This window comes from Pollachius pollachius (assembly GCF_949987615.1).
Source record: "Pollachius pollachius genome assembly, chromosome: 16".
Taxonomy (NCBI): domain Eukaryota; kingdom Metazoa; phylum Chordata; class Actinopteri; order Gadiformes; family Gadidae; genus Pollachius; species Pollachius pollachius.
The window spans coordinates 7,448,445-7,471,238 of NC_136949.1; the positions used below are offsets into that span (position 1 = coordinate 7,448,445).

At 45.7% G+C, this 22,794-nt stretch overlaps 3 protein-coding genes across 3 annotated transcripts; 2 read left to right on the forward strand and 1 right to left on the reverse strand.

Moving 5' to 3' along the window:
* Positions 1 to 1,671: 1,671 nt before the first annotated feature.
* LOC307088273 (alpha-N-acetylgalactosaminidase-like) lies at positions 1,672 to 6,753 on the reverse strand. Its single transcript, XM_079754123.1, has 9 exons — positions 6,596 to 6,753; positions 6,054 to 6,207; positions 5,669 to 5,809; positions 4,899 to 5,110; positions 4,630 to 4,724; positions 4,016 to 4,177; positions 3,657 to 3,854; positions 3,359 to 3,499; positions 1,672 to 2,837 (listed from the first exon to the last, which is right to left on the reverse strand). Exons 2-9 carry the CDS (start codon positions 6,203 to 6,205, stop codon positions 2,634 to 2,636), a joined length of 1,305 nt encoding a protein of 434 aa, XP_079610249.1. The 5' UTR covers positions 6,206 to 6,207; positions 6,596 to 6,753; the 3' UTR covers positions 1,672 to 2,633.
* A 980-nt stretch (positions 6,754 to 7,733) lies between these two features.
* LOC307088088 (uncharacterized protein) lies at positions 7,734 to 9,995 on the forward strand. The gene is made up of 2 exons (XM_079753881.1): positions 7,734 to 7,858; positions 8,345 to 9,995. The coding sequence occupies exons 1-2, from the start codon at positions 7,840 to 7,842 to the stop codon at positions 9,760 to 9,762; spliced, it is 1,437 nt and encodes a 478-aa protein (XP_079610007.1). The 5' UTR covers positions 7,734 to 7,839; the 3' UTR covers positions 9,763 to 9,995.
* An 899-nt stretch (positions 9,996 to 10,894) lies between these two features.
* Positions 10,895 to 22,300, forward strand: LOC307088341 (adenylate cyclase type 3-like; the record flags this gene model as incomplete). Its single annotated transcript, XM_079754194.1, has 20 exons — positions 10,895 to 11,575; positions 11,907 to 12,056; positions 13,300 to 13,436; positions 13,874 to 13,985; positions 14,354 to 14,481; positions 14,714 to 14,872; positions 15,147 to 15,306; positions 15,785 to 15,883; positions 16,180 to 16,271; positions 16,499 to 16,660; positions 17,207 to 17,294; positions 17,599 to 17,715; positions 18,924 to 19,198; positions 19,426 to 19,507; positions 19,706 to 19,864; positions 20,422 to 20,568; positions 20,673 to 20,789; positions 21,342 to 21,468; positions 21,623 to 21,747; positions 21,905 to 22,300. The coding sequence occupies 20 exons, from the start codon at positions 10,895 to 10,897 to the stop codon at positions 22,088 to 22,090; spliced, it is 3,303 nt and encodes a 1,100-aa protein (XP_079610320.1). The 3' UTR covers positions 22,091 to 22,300.
* Between the last annotated feature and the right edge of the window lie 494 nt (positions 22,301 to 22,794).

Here is a 22,794-nt window from a genome sequence, read left to right on the forward strand (position 1 = left end):
GAGCTTTGGCATCTCTCTTTCGCACTCAATCTGTCTGGCTCTATGTATTCGCTTCCTCACTCTCTCGCTTTCTATCTCTCTCACTCTCTGTCTGTCTCTCTCTCTCTCTCGCTCTCTTTTTCCCTCTCTCTCTCTCGCTCTCTGTCCCTCTTTCTCCCTTTCCCCCTACGTATCATGCAATGTCTCTCGTTCTCTATCAAAGTGTGTCTCTCTCTCCCATTCTCTGCATCATGCCATGTCTTTCTTCATAATGTCTCTCTCTCTCTCTCTCTGTATCATGGCATCTGTCTCTGTGTATCAAAGTGTGTCTCTCTCTCCCCCCCTCTGTATAATGTGAAGCATTTCTCTCTCTCTCTCTCTCTATCACTCTCTCCCTCTCTCTCTCTTTCCCTCTCTCTCTCTCGCTCTCTCTCTCTATCACTCTCTCTCTTTCCCCGTCCTTCTCCCTCTCTCTCTCTTTCTCTCTCTGTCTCTCTCTCTCTCTCTCTCTATCACTCTCTCCCTCTCTCTCTATCACTCTCTCTCTCTCTCTCTCTCTCTCTCTCTCTCTGTATCCTAATGCATCTCCTCCGTCAAGTTCCCAAACACCGGGGACCTTGACAATGAGGGATGTGTCGCAGTCGGCCAACAGCCAGATATCTGAGACGGGTGAAAAGGAATAAGAAGGGAAGGCTAGGATCTCTTCCCCTCCCCCCCCCTCCCCCCCCCCCCATACACACGTAAGGACCACCATACAAAGACACACAAACACACACAGCCATACAAAGACACACACTATCCATTTTAGGTCAGTCGAGGCCAGATGCGCTGTGTGTGCGTGTGCATGTGTTTGCGTCTGTGCGTGCGCGCGCGTTTGTGCGCGCTCCCTTGCAGATACAGTGGTGTCTATTGTGTCTCTCTCGGCATCCACCGTTTGGCACGCCAGTCATAGCAAGCTGGCCAATTGGTCGACATGCACGTAGCGATGCACAATGCGCCTTTAATTCTTCCTCACGCGGGAAATCTCATCCCCCAACTGGACCACGTGCTCCGACGGGCTTCTCGTGTGACACGCACACACACACAAACGCACGTTCATAACGGGCGCCGGTAAACTAATGCGAGCCGCTCATGTGACCACTAGTTCCCTATCTGCCACAACCTTTCAAGGAGCAAGTGCAAACATATACGTCGTCGTCGAACAAGGTTAAAGTCAACTGACCACCTGTCCACTCACTGAGGAGAAGGAGGAGAAGGAATGGAGGAGACTGGTGGCTGGTGTTGGTGGCTTGACGATGGTGGATAAAGTGTAAACAAAGTATAAAAGTAACGCGTGGTGTGGCAGAAATGAAGATATGTGAATGAGGCTGGCAGGGAGAGAGAGAGAGAGAGAGAGAGAGAGAACCAGAAGGGAAGACAACGGTCCAGTTGTCCTTGTGCAGATCAGCAGGTGCAGCACATCACAGCAGCACGCTGCCTAAAAAAGACACCATGTGAGTTTCTATTATGGACGTCATCGTGCGCCCCATGATCCGAGAGCGACACTGACCTCTCGTGGCAGAACACGGAATTGTCCGTACAAAGAACTTCGAATAGGTAAACACGCTTGATTGGAAATGCTGACATTCATAGAACTAATCGTTTTTCTCTGAACAATTTACTTTCAAAACATTAAAAAATAGACTGAAAGACCCGTACTCATGTTCATGAAAAAACGCAATTTCCTTAGCTGGCTGAAGTACACTAGCTCAATTTGAAATATCTAAACTAAACAGATGACGTCGTTTTTCTACCATAGAGTTGAAGGTTTCCATACAAGCGTGTTTGCTTGAAAGATCTACATTTGCATTTGCAGCAGACATAACAGAACGCTTCAGATCAGTTATTCTGCTCTTGGTGTCAGGTTTGTAGACCAATGCCTCCCAATTAAAACATCAGAAGGATTAGGATGAAGGCCCATGTTAGAGATCCATAGACGCTGGGCATTTATCTGAAAAGTGAACATTCTAGTTTACTACATAAGCTACAAATAACAGCTCTGTACATATTATTTAATATTTAGGCCTACAGGCTTTTAATGGCTCCAATTCGGCCGGATATGGGAATAATTCCAGTATGAACACTCATTTAAGAAAGTAAAAAATATATGCTCATTAAAAAAACTGACAGAAACGTTATTGGGAAAACATAACTCAAATGTTTTTGCCTCCAAATTAAGCTTTAGGAATGAGGTGCTTCAGCAATATGACCAGCCCTCTCTTGCTTAGTACATACGTCATCTACTACCTTTTTTGGTCGCAACGTATATGAACAGTGCCGTCAAAGAAATAAAAAAAGGAGACAGAAAGTATCCCTCAGAGTTCTGATCCATCCCTGAGTTCTGAGGTGACATTAATCAATCAATGGCACTTTGGATTAAAGTCAGTGCATAACATTCCTCCTTTCCTCGAAACACTTCATGTATCATTTCATATAGAATCCTCTCAATCCTTCAATCCTTTCAAAATAAAAGTCTAATAATTGGTTGAGAATCGAACGATCGATCCATCATACTACAATCTCGACAGTGTTTTCTTCAGGAGCAGGTGCATCAAGGCAGGAATGGTGACGGCATTATTAAATGTGGGATCCCCGGCTGTCTACGATTGGTTGGTTTACAGGAAGCTGGGCGGGATGGCGTTGTCGAGGTCGTCATGGTGAAAGTAGACCGGCCCGTGGAGCTTGCCGTTGGCGTGGAACTGGCGATGTTTGACCGGAGGGAAGACGTACAGCATGACCACGCCGGTGGGGTTGACTGACACCGTAAATTCACTGGTGTCCTCCACGGTGCCCACCTTCCCCATGAACACCTCGTACATCTGTAGGAGTAAGGGCCGAGGGAAAACAGAAGACAAAGAAACCGTGAGTCAACAGTGTTCTCCTCTTTGTTCCTCCGGGCTTCGTCGTCCCGTGGCGAGCCGTAGCAATAAGGGGTCGAGCAGGAGGGAAGGCTCAGTGTTTGTCAAAGGCGATGGCAACTTTGGATGATCTCGGCCAATCCCGACTTTCCGACTTGCTTCATGATGTATGTCTGTCGACGAATTCCAAATATAGCCCTGGCCCTTCCTTTCTAGGATACACTGAGGTATCCTGGCTGTTCCCTAACTTACTATGCATTTGGATACAATGCAATTGAGGACACAGCCAGAGATTTGGGAAGCAAGTAAGAGTGGCGTTAGAGTGACTAGATTGGTATTGGAACACAGCCGTCTACAGTGTTCCAATACATAGCCAATACTAGAAAACTTCCCATGATGCATTGGACTGTATGAGACTAGGCACAGAACCTGATGAATGACCTGAGGAAAAAGGGAAAGGAAAGGGAAAAAAACTGACTTACCTTGTAGACGCCGGCGGTGTAGTTGAGTTTGCTCAGAGATATCTGGTAGCGGTAGGGCATGTCATTGCGCCGACTGAAGAACACCAAGGCGCTGCTGTTGTCAGACAGGGGGCGCCAGTACACGTCTATACCACTTTTCTCCTGGGGAGAGAGAGTGACACAGCGATGAAGGTGGGAGCCATGTGTGTCAGTGTGATGATGAGTCAGCAAGTAAAAATTACCGTTAAATGCACCGTCGCGATTTATTATTTTTTTCTAAAATCGCCACCAGTAATTTCTTGTAAAAAAATAACCTCACCTGCAGCAGGCGTTTTCCTTGGACGCCCATGGGGTCCTGGCTGATGCTTATGAGCGCCTTGTTCTGCAGGATGGCGCGCGCTCCACTACTGATGGTGCGCAGGTCGTTGGACATAAAGAGCGGGGCGGCCATGATGGCCCACAAGGCCATCTGAGATCGTGATTGGTCCATGCTAAGGCCAAAGTTACCAATGATCAACTAGAAAATGAAAGAAAAAGAAAAAAAAAACATTTTGGTACTTTCGGCAAGTAACAATAAGAAATATGTATTTAAAGTCAATGGCAAATGGTGAACAACATAACGTAACATAGTTGGATCATAAGGGTGTGTTTGTGTGTGTGTTAGAGCAAGAGCCATACCATATCAGGGTCGTTCCACTTTCCCGGCCCGGCAGCAGGTCCAAGAATGTCCTGGTACTTGAAGAACCAGTCAGAGATGCTCAGGACGCTGTCCCAGGAGTCTTGGATGTCCCCGTAGTTCCTCCACAGGTTGCAGATCTCCCCCAGCTGTGTGTAGTTCACCTGGGAGGACATTACATAACACTGCATCTCTTTTCCTCATTTACTTCTTTTTATTATTAAGTGTAAACTGAGTGTTTTAGGTGGGCGTGTTAATTTATCCCCATGGTTACAACCCACGGCATCTTTGTGATATTATTGTATTGGCACAAATATAATACATGACTGTACTAAATAGTTACTAAATAATAGTTGTTGTGACACCCATGTTCACGAGCAATTATAAAAAAAAAACATGTTTTCTTTTCCCAATCTTTGTTGTCTTTTCCCCATCTCAAAGACAAGCAGGGTGTGGCTCAATGTTTTCTTACTGTTTGTTTGACCTCAAGACAAGTTCAGACTCCCGTCAGATGTAATTTGTTTAGCTCGTAATCACAGTTGCAGTTACAGGATACTGGTGGCACAAGAACGAGAAGGTGAACAGGAACTAAAATAACAAGCCTTGAATGTAATACCTTCGGTGGAAGACCACCCTGGTAGGCGGGCCAACTGCAGGAGTAGCCAATGGGACGGCCGGTAGCGTTCAAGGCCTTTGACATGCGAGGGTAGCCTATTAAAAAGAGGATTCTATTCTAGAAACACTCAATAGGTACCTTCAAACATATTCACATAACAATTAAAAAAAGCACATAGGATCATCTTTACAACCACTAAGTACTATAACACTCTAATAAAGACGTTCTCTCCCCCATCGTTCCTCATCTCTTCTCAAGGCCTTCCTTACCTTCGGCCTGTTCGCTCTCGTTGGAATAGCAGCCGTCCAGCTTCAACATGTCGACTCCCCAGTCGGCAAAGGTCTGGGCGTCCGTCTCGATCTTGTCCAGGGTGGTGCCCGGGTATCCTCCACAGGTATGTGTGCCCATGTCACCGTAGATGCCCAGCTTGAGGCCCCGGTCGTGCATATAGCGAGCTAGATTAGCGATGCCCCCAGGGAACCTGGGAAATAAGGGGTTCTGTTAGACATCTTCCTCGTTCGAACCCTCAAGTCTGATGCTTGGTAGGGATGGGTTTAAACAAATCAACATGATAGTGAAGAGAGACAGGAAATAATTATAAAAATTATTATAAACACATGTACAATGTAAGATAACGATACATTCCTTGTTTCGTTTTTTCATCCTACCTAATATCTTAACTTTATCTAAGTTTTAGGCCTAATCAAATATATCAATCACACCTTCATCTTTACTCCACTTGAACACAGTAACTTATCTTTTCTTTATTGCCCTCTTGTGCTGAGGCTGCTGAAACAAAGAGACATTGCACCTCCACTCCCCTGTCACCACCTCATTCTTATCTCTACTGAAACATTAAATGTGAGTTGTATGTGTGATTTGTGATCCGAATCTTTGGCCCCCTTGGTCATATGACATGTCCTGCAGCAACCGTCTGGCTGACTGACTGGCTGACTGACTGACTCACTGACTGACGCTGTATTTCGTGACCCCCACCATCCTTCCGAGCGGGGCCTCTCCTGTGCAGAAGGGCACATACCGCTTTGGGTCGGCCTGCAGTCGTCCCTGCTCGTCTCGCTCCATGGAGGACCAGCAGTCGTCTATGTTGACGTAGACGTAGCCTAGCTCCCTCCAGCCGTCCTCCGACAGCCTGTCTGCCATGTCCTTGAAGAGCTTCTCACTGGAGGGAAGGAGGCAGAGCATCACCGGTTAAAGATGCTTTCATAGCGGCCAGAATCTTTGGGCCAGGGTTATACCGTATGTTTAGATAGAAACATACATTTAAAACAGATGGGGCATTTTATGGATTGGCCAATGCAAAATACTTGCAAAAAAAGCTCAACTGAAAAGAAGAAGTAGGAAGGGCTGCACAGTACAGGCCTACATGCTACGGAGTAATACTCATTCATAATATTTGTGCTTGCCTGATGCAGTTCTTGGGGTCTCGCTCACAGTCAATGTCACAGCGAAATCGTTCCCATGCCAACCAGCCCATAGGAGGGGTCCTCATCAGTCCATTGTCCAGGGCCAATGTACACACAAGAGCTGAAGCAAGAATTGCCACGGCGAGGTGCATTTCTGTAACACATTAATGCAAATTAATAACAGCACTGCAAAACAATGTCTTCCTTTGTTGAGCTACAGCAACAGGTGAACTTTTTTGACAGGGTGCGACCCGATGTGATGCAAGGTGCTTTCAGACAAGCCAAACAGAACCAACCAGCCAGGCGACTTTTTGCAACGGCTCAAACAATGTCACTGGTGTTTATATCTTCCGTTCTGAGAGTAATAGCGACTATGAATGCGAGAAATGCAACAGTTGCAAGATAAATAATGAATAGTTTAAATTTCTATTGCGACTGACGGGTGGTCTATGGAGGTTCGATCGGTTGGCTCTATGTTTCTCGTTTCTTCTTGACTTGCACAAAGTCCTTCCAAAAATAATAACAGGACTCTGTTTACTTACTCGCTACTCAGAGGGTTCGCCGACGGGTCCACAAATAGCGTTGGACGGTGAAAGACAACAAAAACGTAGGCACTCCCAATTCGTCACAATCTTTTATATTATGCACCGCGGTTTCAATGAACACCACGGTTCAGACAGCAGTCGAGTATATATATATATATATAAAAAAAAGTAATCGATGAGGAAGTGGACGTCACGTGATATCTGTGATCACGTGACAAAGTCCTTGCCATCAGCTGATCAGGGACACAGTTGCAGGGGAGGGGCTACATACAGGGACGGACCCTACATACATGTGCGTGCCTTGGGCTGGTGTTATTTCCTTTTCTCTGATGTTTACATAGACACGTTTGGTAAAAGACAATTTGAGTCAACCTATCTTTTTTTCTATCTGTGTCTGTAGGTGTGCAGGAGGTAAATGTAACAGCTATTATTTAAGGGAAATTAGTTTGAAATTAACAACAAAACGTATCAATCCACGAGTAAATCGATTCGTGATTACTCGATTTCTCTGTACAAATCGTTTATACAGAAAATCAATTTAGCTATAACTGTATCGACAACTCGAGCCACTAGAGGCTGCTAATGCCGCATGATGAGTACTCTCGCTAAATGATAAGCAACACGTGTCTTGCATCTGATATTTTGAACCAGAGATTATTGCTTCCTTATTGTTCGTTTTTTGGGGTTTTGGATTATTATCAGAAAAGAAAAGACGATGACACAAATACTATATTTCACAAAGCTAATCCGATATATATATATTTTTCATTGTGAGATAAGGAGTGAACCATGATCCAAGAGCAAATTTTTTACTGTAAAAATAAAGATGCATAGAATATAATAGAGAACAACTATTCAGCCTGAATCCATTCATCCATCCCAATTCATATAATTTATATATAGTTAACCAAATAAACATTTTGACTGGCATTACATTTCGTTTTGTATAACTGTCAATAAATTAACTATACCTATTTCCTCCAAAAACATGTATTTATTTGTATTTACTATTTATATATATTATTACTTAATACATATCATATATTAATATGTATCATCCCAAAAATATTTGTTAATTTACCAACCATCTAGATCGATGTCTTTGAGTCCCATTTTATCTTCCATTGTCAGCCATCTAAACTGTAATTCAGTTGGCAATTTGATTGACGGCGAATCAGAACGGGCGGGGCTTAGGACATGCGTCGGTACGGAAGACTAGGCAGGAGGAAGCGGACGGCACAATGGCAGAAGAAACCCTAGGTGAGCTCTTCAACTATATAAACAGAAGTAACTGACATGCAAAACCATATTGGTAGACTATCAATTAATTTAGCATTTCTCTGAACGTATAGTTCTTATAATCTTATTGTGAATATTCTTGTAGTAAACTAGTGATGAAAGACGAGAAGTAACGTTAGAGCCACGCTTCGCAAAAGTGTAATGTTGAAAGGGCATTGGCAAAGTATCTCTGCTTTTCGTAGAATCTGATTTATAGTTCATTTTAACTCATACTATATAAAAAAAATTATGCAATTATACGTTTGTTTTATTTTTAGTCCTACCAGTTGTACATGAAACAGCAACTTCCTGGTTTTGTCTTAAAGGGAACAAGCCTCTAGGAAAAGCATTTTTTCAAATCTGGTCCCGGTAGGGGATGCAAAAACGAAATAATAATAATAATAATATAACACATAAATTGATTGTTATAAAGTAACATATATCCATCATGTATCCGTGACCCTCCAGGTGCATTGTCCATAGCGAAGATCGCCCTAGCAGGCGCCGCGGCGGGGTTTGCCTTGGGCGATGCGGCGCTGATGGCGGTGGACCCTGGCCTGATCGCCGACGGCCCTCTGGGCAGCGCCACGGGCCTGGCCATGGTGGCCGACAAGGTGGGCTCCACGGGTGTGGCCGGCGTGATCGCGAGCCTCGTGTTCGCCGCCACCTTCTTCTCCCTGGGCTTCGGCTTCAACCTCGCCTCCCTGCTGATGTCCACTCTGGCGCGGTGTGGCGCGCCGCACGACGGGTGTCTGACGGACTGCGCGGCCGGAGGCTTCACCACCGTGGGGGCGGTGGCGGCCGGGTTACTGGGCGGCCTGGCTCCGGCGTGGTGCCTCCTGGGGGCGGGCTGCGTGCTGGTGCTGTCGACGTACGTCCGGACGGACGTGAACGAGACGGCCACCGCCCTGCTGGTCATCTACATCACGCTGCACGCCAACGCCGTGCTGGGTCGCATGGGCGTCCTGCTGGGGCTGTTCGCCACGGCGATGAGCGTCTCGTTCATCGTGGGCCTCCGCAAGTTCCTGAGGCAGCGGTGGTCGCCGCCGCCGCCGTCGGACCGGCAGCCCGGCGGCCTGCTGGGGAAGCTGTCGCTGAGCGTGGTGGTGGTGGCCTTCCTGGGCTTCCCCATCGGCCTGGGCATGGGCGGGAAACCGGTGGTCGAGGCGGGCGCTGGTGGAGCGGGGGGTGGGGAGGCGGAGGTGGCGTTGCTGCTGGAGGCGGTGTTCTGGGTGGGGGTCCTATTCGCCCCGCTGCTGGGCGCCTCCCTGGGCACCATGGGCGCCGTGGGCCTGGGGACCAAGGGCGCGGCCCGCGTGGCCATGGCGGCGGCGGCGGCGTCCTGCCTCGCCCTGGGCGTGGTCCTCCCGGCGTGCTCGGGGGCGGGGTCCCGCCGCTGCCTGGGGGGGATCCTGGGGGCGGCGGCCGCCACGGGGCTGGCCCTGGCGGCGTCCCGCGTGGCGTTAAAGGCGGAGCACCGGGCCACCAACGTGGTCCACGGCGCCGTGGTTGCCGGGGTGATGCTGGGCGTGGGGTATGCGTCGTGGCCGTCGGCGGCGCCGTGGTATCAGCTCCTGGCGTCGGCCCTCACCGTGTCCCTCATCGCCACCATGGCGTTCTTCTGCGGGGCCCCCAGGAGTCCCTTTAACCTGCAGCACGGGCCGGGCACGGGCGCAGACCTGATGAGGCAGCTCGGCAAGGAGACGGTTTCCACGGGAGCGGCGCCGTTCGGGGCCGGGGCCCTCGGGGCCGCTGCACTGGGTACGGCGGCCCTCGGGAGCCTGGGGGCGGTGGGCGTGGCCATCGCCGTCGCGCTGGCACTCGGAAAGACTCTGAAGAGCATGGCGGAGCAGCCGGTGAAGGCTGCGGCCACGCACGACGACTGAGGGACGGATGGATGGTTAGGCTGTTGGGACTGGAACGAACCAATAGGTCTGAGAATGAAGGGGAGGCCACACACTTGCTAAAAGCACGGGCCAACTCACGCACACAATATTTGTGTTTGATTGTTTGTGTGTCTTTGTGGCGATGCATGTACACGCTTTTAAGCATTAATTTGTTTTCAAATAAAATTAATATTGTTGTTATTCTTCACGTGAGAATAAATGAAAAAAGAAAATCATGTTATTTTTGTGAAAATCTTAATCGAGGGAAGAATTTATATATTGCTGGATACTATTTGAATCAAGGATACCATTAGAGATAACGATACAAATGCTTACTCACTAATCAAATTGGTTACTTATAAAATGAATATGTAAGATTCAAATATCACGGTAGGAGGTAGAACCTCTAAATTTCACTTTTCTATTTCAATACCTCTAGATCCCCCTCTAGACCCGCTTGCCTTCTGGCAGCTTGGTTTGGTTTCAACATGGCAACAGTATCAGAGGTCTTGTTATTTGAGACAAGTTGGTGTGGGGCGGGGGTTGACAGGGGGGCGGGGGGAGAGGAGAGAAGGAGCGAAGAGACAAACATAACCCTTGAGCAGAATTAACACCTGATAGTGTTTGGCTGTAGAGATACTCAACGATATCCTTCTCTTAGCATCAGGGGAACAATTTTTTTATACGGTAGGCTTTTCGGTTATTGCAACATTTTATTTAAGACTAATCGTTCTTAGTATTTTTGTGTGGATTTTTCTTTACAAAGACGGTGGAAGAAGAAGTCAAGTGATTGGATATCAAACTCAAGACTGTCCAACAATTGTTACATTTTAAGAGGCAGCCATGAAATTACTGTTTACTTTATTATTTATTTTTTAACTTGAATACTATGGGGGACTGCACCTTTTCACAGTCTTTCACAGAGCTGTTGAAGATTATTCCACACGCTATTCCACAAGTAGGCTAATTAAGACCAAAAGCAGTCCTTCACAATGTCAGAGACTGACGAACGTTGTATTTAATGCATTGCTTGAAGAAATTTTGGAAGAAAATGTGGATTGGATCGTGCTTTATTTTTTGATTATTATTTTTATGAGCCAAACTGAGTACCTTTACGCAGTTCCGTTCCAAAATGGTTCTGAACACCGTCTCCACGACAGACACAGACAATTCTGCGGGAAGTTCTACAGAAAATCCTGGCCAGGAAGCCAGCCAAGCGGATGATGGAGTGGCACGGACCCACGAAGTGACCGTGCGCCAGGTGGGCTACTGTTTGTGCCTGCCACGCGTACTGCGCCTCACCTTCGCGCCCGTTTCCTTGGAGCGTCTTTATCAGACGTACTTCCGCCAACAACGGCAAGAAACCATCCCAGTGTTAGTGCTGTTTGCTGCTCTTTTCAACAGCTACATTATCATCATGTGTGCCGTGGTGTACACTGAGGACAAATTGGCGATGGTGGTGGTGGCCGCCGTAGGCCTGGCCCTTGACCTTATCTTTTACGCGCTTGGTCATTTTCAGAAATTCCCTAAAGCGCCGGTTGCTCGGGGCGCCGTGCCCTATGTACTGTGGCTCATGGTAGCCGTCCACGTCCTGTGCTACATGCGTCTGAACTACAACCGCTTCGCGCACGCCAGTGACTCCGTCGGTTGGCAGGCGTTTTTTAGTTTCTCCTGCTTTCTGACGTTACCCCTGAACTTGGTCCCCCTCATCCTGCTCACGACGCTCGCCTGCGGCCTTCACACCCTCATCCTGGGGGTGTCCGTCGCCCAACGACTGATGGACAGCCAGCAGGGCCCCATGCTGGTGCGACAGGTAAACAAAGAACCATGTTGGCATGGAATAGTGCCAATCTACCCGTTACGCACTCCAGTCCAGAAATGAGACTCGAAGAGTAGAAGCAGACAAAAGCAGGGCATGTAGTGTAGGCTACATGCGACAGGGAATGTGGGATGAATCAATTCATTTTGTCTTGATATATTTCAGAATAGTTGAGCGTGATGAACACATCTTGAAATCGAATATAAATCAGGGGCATGCCCTCTAGACATGACAAAGGCCATATCGGAGTGCATATTTTTTGCTGACTGATGTGATGATGGCAGCCTGTCCTTGAACCTCCTCACCCCCCCCCCCCCCCTCTCAGCTGCTGGCCAACCTGATCTTGTACCTGTGTGCAGCCTGCATGGGCGTGCTGTCCTACTATATGGCGGACAGGAAGTACCGGACAGCCTTCCTGGAGGCACGTCAGTCCCTGGAGGTCAAAATCACCCTTGAGGAGCAAAGCACCCAGCAGGTAGACCAAATAAGAAGTGCAAACAAACACACACACACACACACACACACACACACACACACACACACACACACACACACACACTTCTTAGTTTGAGGCTAAACAGGCAGCATGAGTACACTGGCGACTTTATATATATATATGTGTTTGTGTGTGTGTGTGTGTGTACTCTGGTGTGTGTCTCGTGTGTATCTTCTCACCGGTGTGTTGGAACACCCAGTGCTGCCTAATTAGGATGTGTTTTCCTCAACTCACTGCTAATAGGCTGACATGCTTTGGGACATGCTTTGCTGCTCTGAGATGACGCCTGATGGGAGAATAGGCATTAGAATTCACAGGCAATAAAAACCAACCAACACTGACTAGGTAGTTGACGTAAATAATTTAGATTTCATAATTTTATAAAAAATATTACACGTTTTTTTTCACCTCAACTTAACTGAACTGAGTACAGTTTCGCCACACAAAACAGGGTACATATTTGTATGTTTATGAATGTTAATGCAAAACCTATCATAGATATATTACATTTTGAAGTGCTTTCTAAATTTCACAACGACAGTACAGCTGAACAGCGCACTCCAGACTACTAGAGCTCAAATTACAAAAATCAGCACATTCCTATGAAAAACAATATCAATCAAATTGACACAACAAAATATTAAGCATAACACATTTTAACTTAATGCAAAAAAATTGAATACCGTGTGGAATGAGGAATGGAAGAATGTTTAATCGGTAAATGCAGTTGGTTAATGATAATGAAATATTCATCAACCTTTCCAGCCTCATCTATCTAGTCCCTAAGCTTACACAAAAAGACAAGGCAGTTAAAGATGGCGTCAAAGTGCTAACAAAGCCTGGATGTTTCTATTCACCTCATTAGCTCTCCCATGTTGTTCCTGTTGTTCACCCAGTGTGACTTATATAGTGAGCTCATGAGAGATGGAGGATGGGTAAATGAACATGTATAGAGAGAGGTGGAAATAGAAAGAGTGTGTGTGTGTGTGTGTGTGTGTGTGTGTGTGTTTGTGTGTGTGTGTGTGTGCGTGTGAGTGTGCGTGTGTGTTATACCTTTTGCTTACTGTAATACACTATAAAGCAGTTGTATACTAATCCCAACCCCGCGTTCACACACACACAAACACACACACGCACACAAACACAAACCAAGCACCCGCAATGCGCTATCTTTGTTTCTCTAAGTGGATCTTAACACTTGTGTGTTGTTCTCTTATTGTAGGAAGAGTTGCTGTTGTCCATCTTGCCCAAACACATTGCGGATGAGATGCTCCAGGGCATGAAGGAACAGGCCAATCAGAGTGAAGGCCAGCAACAGCAATTCAACACCATGTATATGTATCGCCATGAGAACGTCAGGTTAAACATAGTCAAATGCTTTCTCTTTCTTAGGGTTATCCCTGACACACTCCGATCCGCAACCCATGCCCTAACCCTAACCCTAACACAAATCTTAACCGTAACCCACTAACTCTATATGTAACATAACCCTGACTCATCCCTAACCCTGTTGCTAATTTAAAATAATAATGCTTATTACCATGGGCCCTATGCCTATTTTCAGAGAATGAATGCTGAGTCATTTGTGGATGTGTGGCTCTGTAAAGGTAATTAGGATCTATGACTAACATTAATTAATGGTTCAGTTAATTCATGCTTATTACTGAATTATCTAATTTTAGTTAGTTTCATTGTTAGTTTAAGCCAGAGCCAAAGACAGTTGAGCGAGTCAAGATGGTGAAAGTTACTAGTGCTTGTCGGGTTGATCAACTTTCTCTGATTTTCTTCCGTTCCAGCATCCTTTTTGCTGACATTGTTGGTTTCACCCAGCTGTCATCGGCCTGCAGTGCCCAGGAACTAGTGAAGCTGCTCAATGAACTGTTTGCGCTCTTTGACAAACTGGCATCGGTGAGTCAATAGATGATCCGTAGTCTGTACTGTACTCTTCTACAAGCAACAGTGTTACATTCTTTCTTATTCTTCTCCATTCTAATCTAGGATATTCCGTTCCACTCTTCAAATGCTCAAAACAATATTCAATCATATCCATCTCTATCCAGTTCTATTCTGTGGTTTATTGCCCCTCATCAGGGGTCAAACTGAATATTATTTTCCGTCCTTATCCCACCACCTTTTTTAATATTAAAAAATAGCAATTGTCATTGTGTGATGCTTTGATCCTACAGAATATCTCATTGTCAATCAACACAGTTGAATCAACGATGCAAACATGCTGAATACCCAGACTGTTTTGCCCTCCTCCCCTGGTCATACAGGATCACCACCAGCTAAGGATTAAGATCTTGGGGGACTGCTACTACTGCATCTGTGGCCTACCTGACTACAGGGAGGACCACGCCACCTGCTCCATCATGATGGGTCTAGCCATGGTGAAGGCCATCTCGTAAGTGATGGAACTGACTTCAGCCAATCAGAAACGAAGAAGCGATTTACTACTTAAATCGCTCTCGCTATTTTATTTATTTTGGATCAAATCACTTCTACCCGATTCAGATACATCCCAGAGGAGCAGGTAGGTAGCGGGTTCGGACGTCTTTGTTCAACGATCTGTCGTCTGCTGTGTGTTGGACTGTCTTTACGACTCGCGGCCCCTCTCTGTTCCTACTTCCTCCCAGGTACGTGCGGGAGAAGACCAACACGGAGGTGGATATGCGCGTGGGGGTCCACACGGGCACAGTGCTGGGCGGCGTGCTGGGCCAGAAGAGGTGGCAGTTTGACGTGTGGTCCACCGACGTCACCGTGGCCAACAAGATGGAGTCGGGGGGCATCCCCGGGTGAGAGATGGAAAGGACAGGGGGTTGTTATTTGTTGTAATTTACTTGACACACGTTGTTAATATATGCTGATGGCTACACATGTGTTTGTTAATTGAGTGTGTATGTTGTCTTCTGTGTGTGTGCATGTGAATGTTTATGTGTGCATGTGTGTGTTTTTTTTGTGTGTCTGTTTGCATGTGCCTTGGTGTTTGTGTGTATGTGTGTGTGTGTGTGTGTGTGTGTGTGTGTGTGTGTGTGTGTGTGTGTGTGTGTGTGTGTGTGTGTTCAACAGGAGGGTCCATATCTCCCAGAGCACCATGGAGTGTCTCACCGGGGAGTTTGAAATGGAGGCGGGGTGTGGGGGGGACAGGTGTGAGTACCTGTTGGAGAAGGGCATCGAAACCTACCTTATCCTATCACCCACAGCCAATGGCAATGGGGTCAATGGAAATGTAAGAGATTTACCCTCATAATGTATTGATCTGCTCTCAAGCGATTTTGAAGATTATTATTACTGCAAAGAATATGCATTTTCTCTCATTTTTTATTTTTCCATCCATTAGAATATATTTGATTGTAATATGCAGTATTCTTGACCATGAATCTGCTGTATTACTAGTATTAGTTTATTGTTTCTGAAAAGGAAAGTATATCAAACAAAATCAATAAAGGCTTGATTTTTGTATTTGCAATGACTAAGCGGTTGATTAACCGCTTAGTCGATTGAAAGAATGTTAATCAGTTATACCTTTAATAATCAATGAATCCTTTCATTCATTACACTGTTGTAATCGCATGACCTCTCCAGCTACTTATATGCTTGATTAATCTGCGGTTAAATATTCTCTATCATTTTTAACGGTATTGAATCGATTTCCGACTAAGAACATTTGATTGACACTTCCACCGCCCAATGTCTGTCCTCGGCAGAGAGGCACACTGCCCGCTAGCAACTCCATACAGCTGATAAACACCACCGTTACTAACGGCAACGCTGGCTCTAACCTGGCTGTAGCCACAGAGAATAAGGTAAAGGACAACACAAACACACACATCTCAAAACATTTATTGAATTAGAATTTCTGAGATTGTTGAAATACATGTATCTCTCCTAACCTCTCTGTCCAGCTTTCTGCCCCTTCAATGTTTTAAAGTAACCTTTTGTTGATATTAAGATGTTATTTTTTTCGTGCATTTTGTTTGTTTTATATAGAAGAGTGCTACGCTGGCTCTAACCCTCAAACGTTTTAGTTTTATTATTGTAATTATTAAAACATAAATAAAAAATGACATACATGTTTTAATCCAAACTGTGTTTTGTGCAGGGGGTGATCACCGTGAGCGGTGGGGTGAACGAGGAAGAGGAACTCAACAGTAGACTGCAACAGGAGCTGCTGGACCGAGAGAACAAGAAAATGTGAGGACAATAGAGCATAAAAATAAGGGAAGCGTTGGGGTAATGTGAGAGGATGAATTTATACATTTGTTGAGTCCCTAAACATTAAAACATTACCGCTTGTATGCGACACACCCACACATGCTCACGGTCACACACACATACTCACACTCATAAACTATCTCTCCCTGTGTGTGTATGTGAATGCGTGTGTGGTATGTGTGTGTGCGTGTGTGTGTGTGTGTCAGTATGAAGGAGCACCACCTGAACCCCTTGCTACTGCGCTTCACCGACAGCGAGCTGGAGGCTCGGTACTCCTCGGAGAAGGAGGGGAGGAGCGGCGTGGCCTTCGGCTGCTGCTGCGTAGTGCTCCTCTTCATCACAGCCATGGAGGTCTTCATCGACCCCTGGTGAGGCCGTACACATCCAACCCTTTGTTCCTCATGAGGCGAGGATGTGACAGAGCTCCGACGACGGCTCAATATCCGCCTAGACGATCTAAAGAAAGTTCTTGAAAATCATTGAATCCTTACCAATATCAGGAAAATATGTATCTCGCTGTGTTACGAGTGTCAGAAATGCACATCTATATTTTAATTATCATGAGACAAAGAAAATCACTTAAAGCTCCATTAACAGGGTAAGGGTTAGGGTTAGGGTTAGACGGAGTGAGGAATTGATTTATCGACAATGAAAATAATAATTATTGCAGTGTTACGTCTTACTACGTATTAGCCACAGAGAGATCTACTGAAGGTAATAGAGTACCCCAAGCACAATTCATCTGGTTACCAGCAACGTCATTATGGTTTTGAACCAGAAATACATAAGTAGACAGTGTCAGCGAAAATGACAACATTTGACCCAGATATCGAGCAGATGATACTGGTGTTCTTCATGGTAGATCATAACCATTTTAACCACCGTCATTAACATGGGTTCCTGTCCTGCGGCAGGCTGTCGGTGAACTACGTGACCCTGGCCATCGGAGAAGTGCTGCTGCTCATCCTGACAGTGTGCTCCCTGGCCGCCATCTTTCCCAGGGTAAGAAGAAGAAGGATGTTGTAATCATAAACACAATGGTCATGTCTGTATGCTGAGGTCAGGTGGGGGAGAGAGGGTAATGTGTCATAAATAAAGGGTGCAGTGAAACAATGCGAATCGTTATGACAGGATGCCTATGATATGTAAACAGTGTCATCGATTTTGATGAATAACTTATCAAAGCAACATAACAGAAAGCTGTTTGATTTGTTTATTCGTAAAATAATGTCCATTTTCTAAAAAAAATATAATTATAATCACTTTTTAACCACTTTTTCTACTCTATGTGTATGGGGCGACAAAGAGGTTCTCCAGAAGGCTGGTGTCGTTCTCTGTTTGGCTCGACCGCACGCGCTGGGCCAGGAACACCTGGGCCATGGCGGCCATCTTTGTGCTCACCATGGCGGAGATCGCAGACATGGTACGGCCAAAGACACAGAAACACATCTCCATGAACCAGTTCTTCTGACTGGAGCTTGCCTTTGTTGCTGCCTTCCTGCGTGTCCTCCCTTTATTTTCCCATGTCAGGCTACCAGTAGCTTTGTGTAACAAGTGTCTGACAAGCAGGTCCCAATGGAGTCCATTATTGTGCTTTAGCTGTCTGCCTCATCGCCTGTAGGCTAATTTGACTGCCCCCTCCCCAACCAACCACCCACGCACACACACACGCAGACACACCTCCTTTCCCCCGGGAGGGACTGCTTGTTCCACACATTGCTGCCTTGATTTCTTCCCTACTAGGCATAGACAGAGTCGCTGAGCACACTCATTTAAGCCTAACCTGTCAGGCACACTAGCTGGTGGCAGTCACAGGTGACAGCTGGGAGTTATCAAGGAAGCTAAAGAAACGGCTGGTTGCTCAACATGAGTATCGAACTGCAACGTGTGGCTTTTACTATTTTGGTCCTCTGTAGAATCCTCTGTAGAAATGGTACCAACAGTTAAAGTGGATCACATTCTTCAATGTAGCATTTACAACCATAAGAAATGATCCGATTTTCAAATGCTCAACCCTGAGAACCAACCCTGTCCCGGTTGATATAGACACACAGTTGTAATGATTTGAATTCACATTCCATAACACATATGTGATGTATCCCTCTTTATTACTGTACTGCTCTTATCGAAAATACAATATCACCTCCCATATCTCCTCTTTCTTATCGTCACATTCTATTCCAACATCTCATTGCTCCTCTTTCTTACTTTGATGTTCTAATCTAACATCTCATCGCGCCTCTTTCTTACAGTGATGTTCTAATCTAACATCTCATCGCTCCTCTTTCTTACTTTGATGTTCTAATCTAACATCTCATCGCTCCTTTTTCTTACGTCACATTCTAATCTAACATCTCATCGCTCCTCTTTCTTACGTCACATTCTAATCTAACATCTCATCGCTCCTCTTTCCTACTTTGATGTTCTAATCTAACATCTCATCGCTCCTCTTTCTTACTTTGATGTTCTAATCTAACATCTCATCGCTCCTCTTTCTTACGTCACATTCTAATCTAACATCTCCTCGCTCCTCTTGCGTACTGCGACGATCTGACACCCTGACTATTGCTTCACCTCACATCCTACCCTCTTCCCCCTGCGTCTCGCTGTCTCTGATCCGGCCCACCGCAGCTGAGCTGCGTCCCCCTCCTTGTCCACGAGTTCAACACGAGCCGCGCCATGGCCCTGGAGACCCCCCTGCGGGAGCTGGACTGCGCGAAGAACCCCAAGCACTACAGCTACATGGCGGTGATGTCGCTCATAGCGACCGCCATGCTGGTGCAGGTGAGCCACCTGATCAAGTTGGCGCTCATGGTGATGGTCGTCACGGCGACCGGCGCCGTCAACATCTTCAGCTGGCGCGACTTGTACGACGTGTACGACTTCCTGGGGTCAGCGGCGCACAGGTGGGGAAACCGACACGGCATAGCACGATTGATTACTCCATCGGCTACCTTCGATTCAATAATGCAGTGCTTTGTTACAATGCATACAACTTAGACACGATGAGATGAATAGCTTGTGGTTTAGGTCCTCACGTTTCTGAAAAGTGGGACTATATATTTTGATTTAAAAAATGTAATTGTTATAATTTTCTGGACAGCAAACAAAAGGATTTCATCTTTCTTTCAAGAACCTTCATGGTACCGTCCAAGTACCTGATGACAATGATGATCATCGTCATGATGATCAGCTTCTATTGCTTTGCCCGACTTGTGAGTCTGTCTATTTTCATTATCTTACCATCTATCTCAATATCTAGTCGTTATTTATACTGTGACAGTGTAGTTCTTACAGTCTATTCCAGGGGATGTATTCACACCTTTATATAACCAACTCTGACCTTTAGTCCAGTCATACTTATTTCATCACATCACACCAACACGCACACACGCATATACATGGATGTGTAGGTGGAGCGTCAGTCGCGGAAGCTGTTCCTGTGGAAGATCGGGGTGCACGACCAGAAGGAGCGGGTGTTAGAGATGAGGCGCTGGAACGAAGCCCTGGTCACCAACATGCTGCCAGAGCATGTGGCCAGGCACTTCCTGGGCACCAAGAAGAGAGACGAGGTGTGTGTGTGTGTGTGTGTGTGTGTGTGTGTGTGTGTGTGTGTGTGTGTGTGTGTGTGTGTGTGTGTGTGTGTGTGTGTGGTGTTTGGTGTGTGTGTGTATGTGTGTGTGTGCGTGTGTGGTGTTTGGTGTGTGTGGTGTTTGGTGTGTGTGTGTATGTGTGTGTGTATGTGTGTGTGTGCGTGTGTTTGTGTGTGTGTGTGTGTGTGTGTGTTGTGTGTGTGTGTGTGCGTGTGTGTGTGTATATGTGTGTGTGTGCTTGTGTGTGTGTGTTGTGTGTGTGTGTGTGTGTGTGCGTGTGTGTGTGTTGTGTGTGTGTGTGTGTGTGTGTTTGCGTGTGTGTGCATGCGAGTGTGTCTGTTTGTGAAATGGGGCATGTCCCTTGGCATGCGTGTGTGTGTGAGAAAGAGAAAAAGAGAGTCTGTGATAATTAGTGTGTGAATCTGTGTGTTTGTGTGTGAAAAAAAGTCCAAGTGACGGAAAAAGAAGAGAGTTTGAATTTGGTACATCAGAAGAAATTGCTAAAATCCTGTCAACTGCCAAAACCCTATCCGTAGGAGCTGTACAGCCAGTCTTATGATGAGATAGGTGTGATGTTCGCCTCCATACCAAACTTTTCCGACTTCTACACCGAGGAGGGCATCAACAACGGAGGCATCGAATGTCTTCGGATCCTCAACGAGATCATCTCCGACTTTGACAGCGTGAGTCAGCGGTCGAGAATAAAGGGCTAATGATGTGTCTATTTAGAGGTTTTTAAAGGTTTAGAGAGGGAACATCATGTTGTGTATTGAACTTCATCCCTCAGCTATTGGACAGGGATGGATTCCGTTTCATCACTAAGATCAAGACCATAGGAAGCACGTACATGGCTGCCTCAGGGGTGACCCCAGAGAGTAACACCAACGGATACACCAACCGCAAGGTACCGCCTCATAGAACCACAGTACTGACCCACAACAACCGCAGCTACACAGAAGAGCCTTTTAGAGGGGACTGACTGTCTGTATGTGTCGGTCTGTGTAGCTGTGATAGTCAGTCCCCTCTTCAAGGCTCTTACTTCAGAAGGCATCGTTGGAGTTTTAGTTCTTGCCGTTACAACCATACTGAGAGGACTCAAGAGATTTATAGTACTATAAAAGCTTAAATGAACATGAATATATCGTCACCGGCGCGAATAAAAATGCTGCTTTGCCTCGTCTTAAAAAACACTTTCAAACACTAAAATGTCACCCCATAAAGACAAATCATCCCATGAATAATTAGTTAACAATGACCAAAAAAACAATACTACTAACTAAGTAACGAACATTGCATGCTCTTAGACTCCCAAAATGGCTGCTGTCATTGCGGTTTGGCTTTGCGATGCACAAGCCCTTTACAGCCACCCATGTCTGTGGTGTGACCGGCTCAGGACCAAAGTGGATTCTGCCTCTACTGACAAGAATAACAATTCTCTGTATTTGTGTCCAACCAGCCAGAGGACCAGTGTTTGATCGAGCGCTGGCAGCACTTGGCTGACTTGGCAGACTTTGCCCTGGCCATGAAAGTCATCCTCACCAACCTCAATAAGCAGTCGTTCAACAACTTCATGCTCCGCATTGGTCAGCTGCGTGCTATTTAACCTTGTGTGTGTGTGTGTGTGTGTGTGTGTGTGTGTGTGTGTGTGTGTGTGTGGGGGGGGGGGGGGGGGGTATCTTATGGTTGTCATGTAAGGTGCATGTTTGTATGTTGAGGCTTTGGTTTCCTCCCTCGCAGGTCTCAATAAGGGGGGGGTGCTGGCTGGGGTCATTGGGGCTCGTAAACCTCACTATGACATCTGGGGAAACACCGTCAATGTAGCCAGCAGGATGGAGTCCACAGGAGTGATGGGAAACATACAGGTACTCCACATTGCACGCATGCATACACACATATGCACGCACAAGTGTAGTACACACAGACAAACACATATACTCTCTGGCACACACACATACACACACATCATTTTGCTTCAGAATTACTCCGGCTATGATTATATTGTATCTGCTCTGCCCTCAGGTGGTAGAAGACTGCTATATGATTCTGAAGGAATATGGCTTCCGTTTTGTCCGAAGAGGCCCCATTTTTGTCAAAGGAAAAGGGGAGCTGCTCACCTTCTTCATGAAAGGCAAAGATAAACCCAGTACTAATGGAAAGGTTCTGGTCCAAACCATTTTACCACACCAGGTGCTGGAGATCTCCTGACCATTAGCACCTACAACAGCATCCATAACACATGCATGGTTTGACATATATTCAGCCATAACATATTCACACTTATATTTACATGGAGCTCAATCCGTCAAAACAACTAGTTACATGAAGCATCTGCAATTAGGAGAGTAATAATATTTTCTTAAGCGATCATATGCATTGTATCAACATTTTTTCCATTGAAAAATATTTGATTTAAAGACTTTATTCTGCTTGTTATATCCATGAAGCTGGGTAATCATGTTATTGGATTTTTTACAAATAGGTCCCTGCTTCAAGTGTTAAAGCTTAGACTGGGCCGAAATATTTTTTTCTAATGTTCTTAGTTTGTTGTACATTGAGGCAGCGCTGTAATGTTGTTGGCCCATTGTTCAAATGATTTGCCTTTAATATGTTCCCATAACCACACACTCTAAAATGTTACATTAGCCTGAGCTTATTTAAATGAAAGTACATTAGTAATATCTAGCCAACCTCTAGATGTCAGCATTACAGCCCAGATAAATATGTTTTCATTGTTGAATCTGGAAGATAAACTTGATTATACGTCCATGCACAAAGTTCCACGCATTAAGCGTAATAATTTCAATTTATTTTAAGTCTTTAAGATAAAGAAGTAAATGTATAATATAATTGCATTGTATTTATTGCATAAATATGTAAATAATGACATTTGTAAATAAAGTTGAATGTAC

Bases quoted from the DNA above. Each gene is read 5' to 3' on its own strand.
- LOC307088273 (XM_079754123.1), bottom strand. From the start codon at position 6,205: ATGCACCTCGCCGTGGCAATTCTTGCTTCAGCTCTTGTGTGTACATTG. The intron at 5,810-6,053 runs GCAAGCACAAAT...CCTTCCCTCCAG, and splicing joins GACCCCAAGAACTGCATCAG to TGAGAAGCTCTTCAAGGACA. The intron at 3,855-4,015 runs GTATGGCTCTTG...TTCATTTTCTAG, and splicing joins AGTGGAACGACCCTGATATG to TTGATCATTGGTAACTTTGG.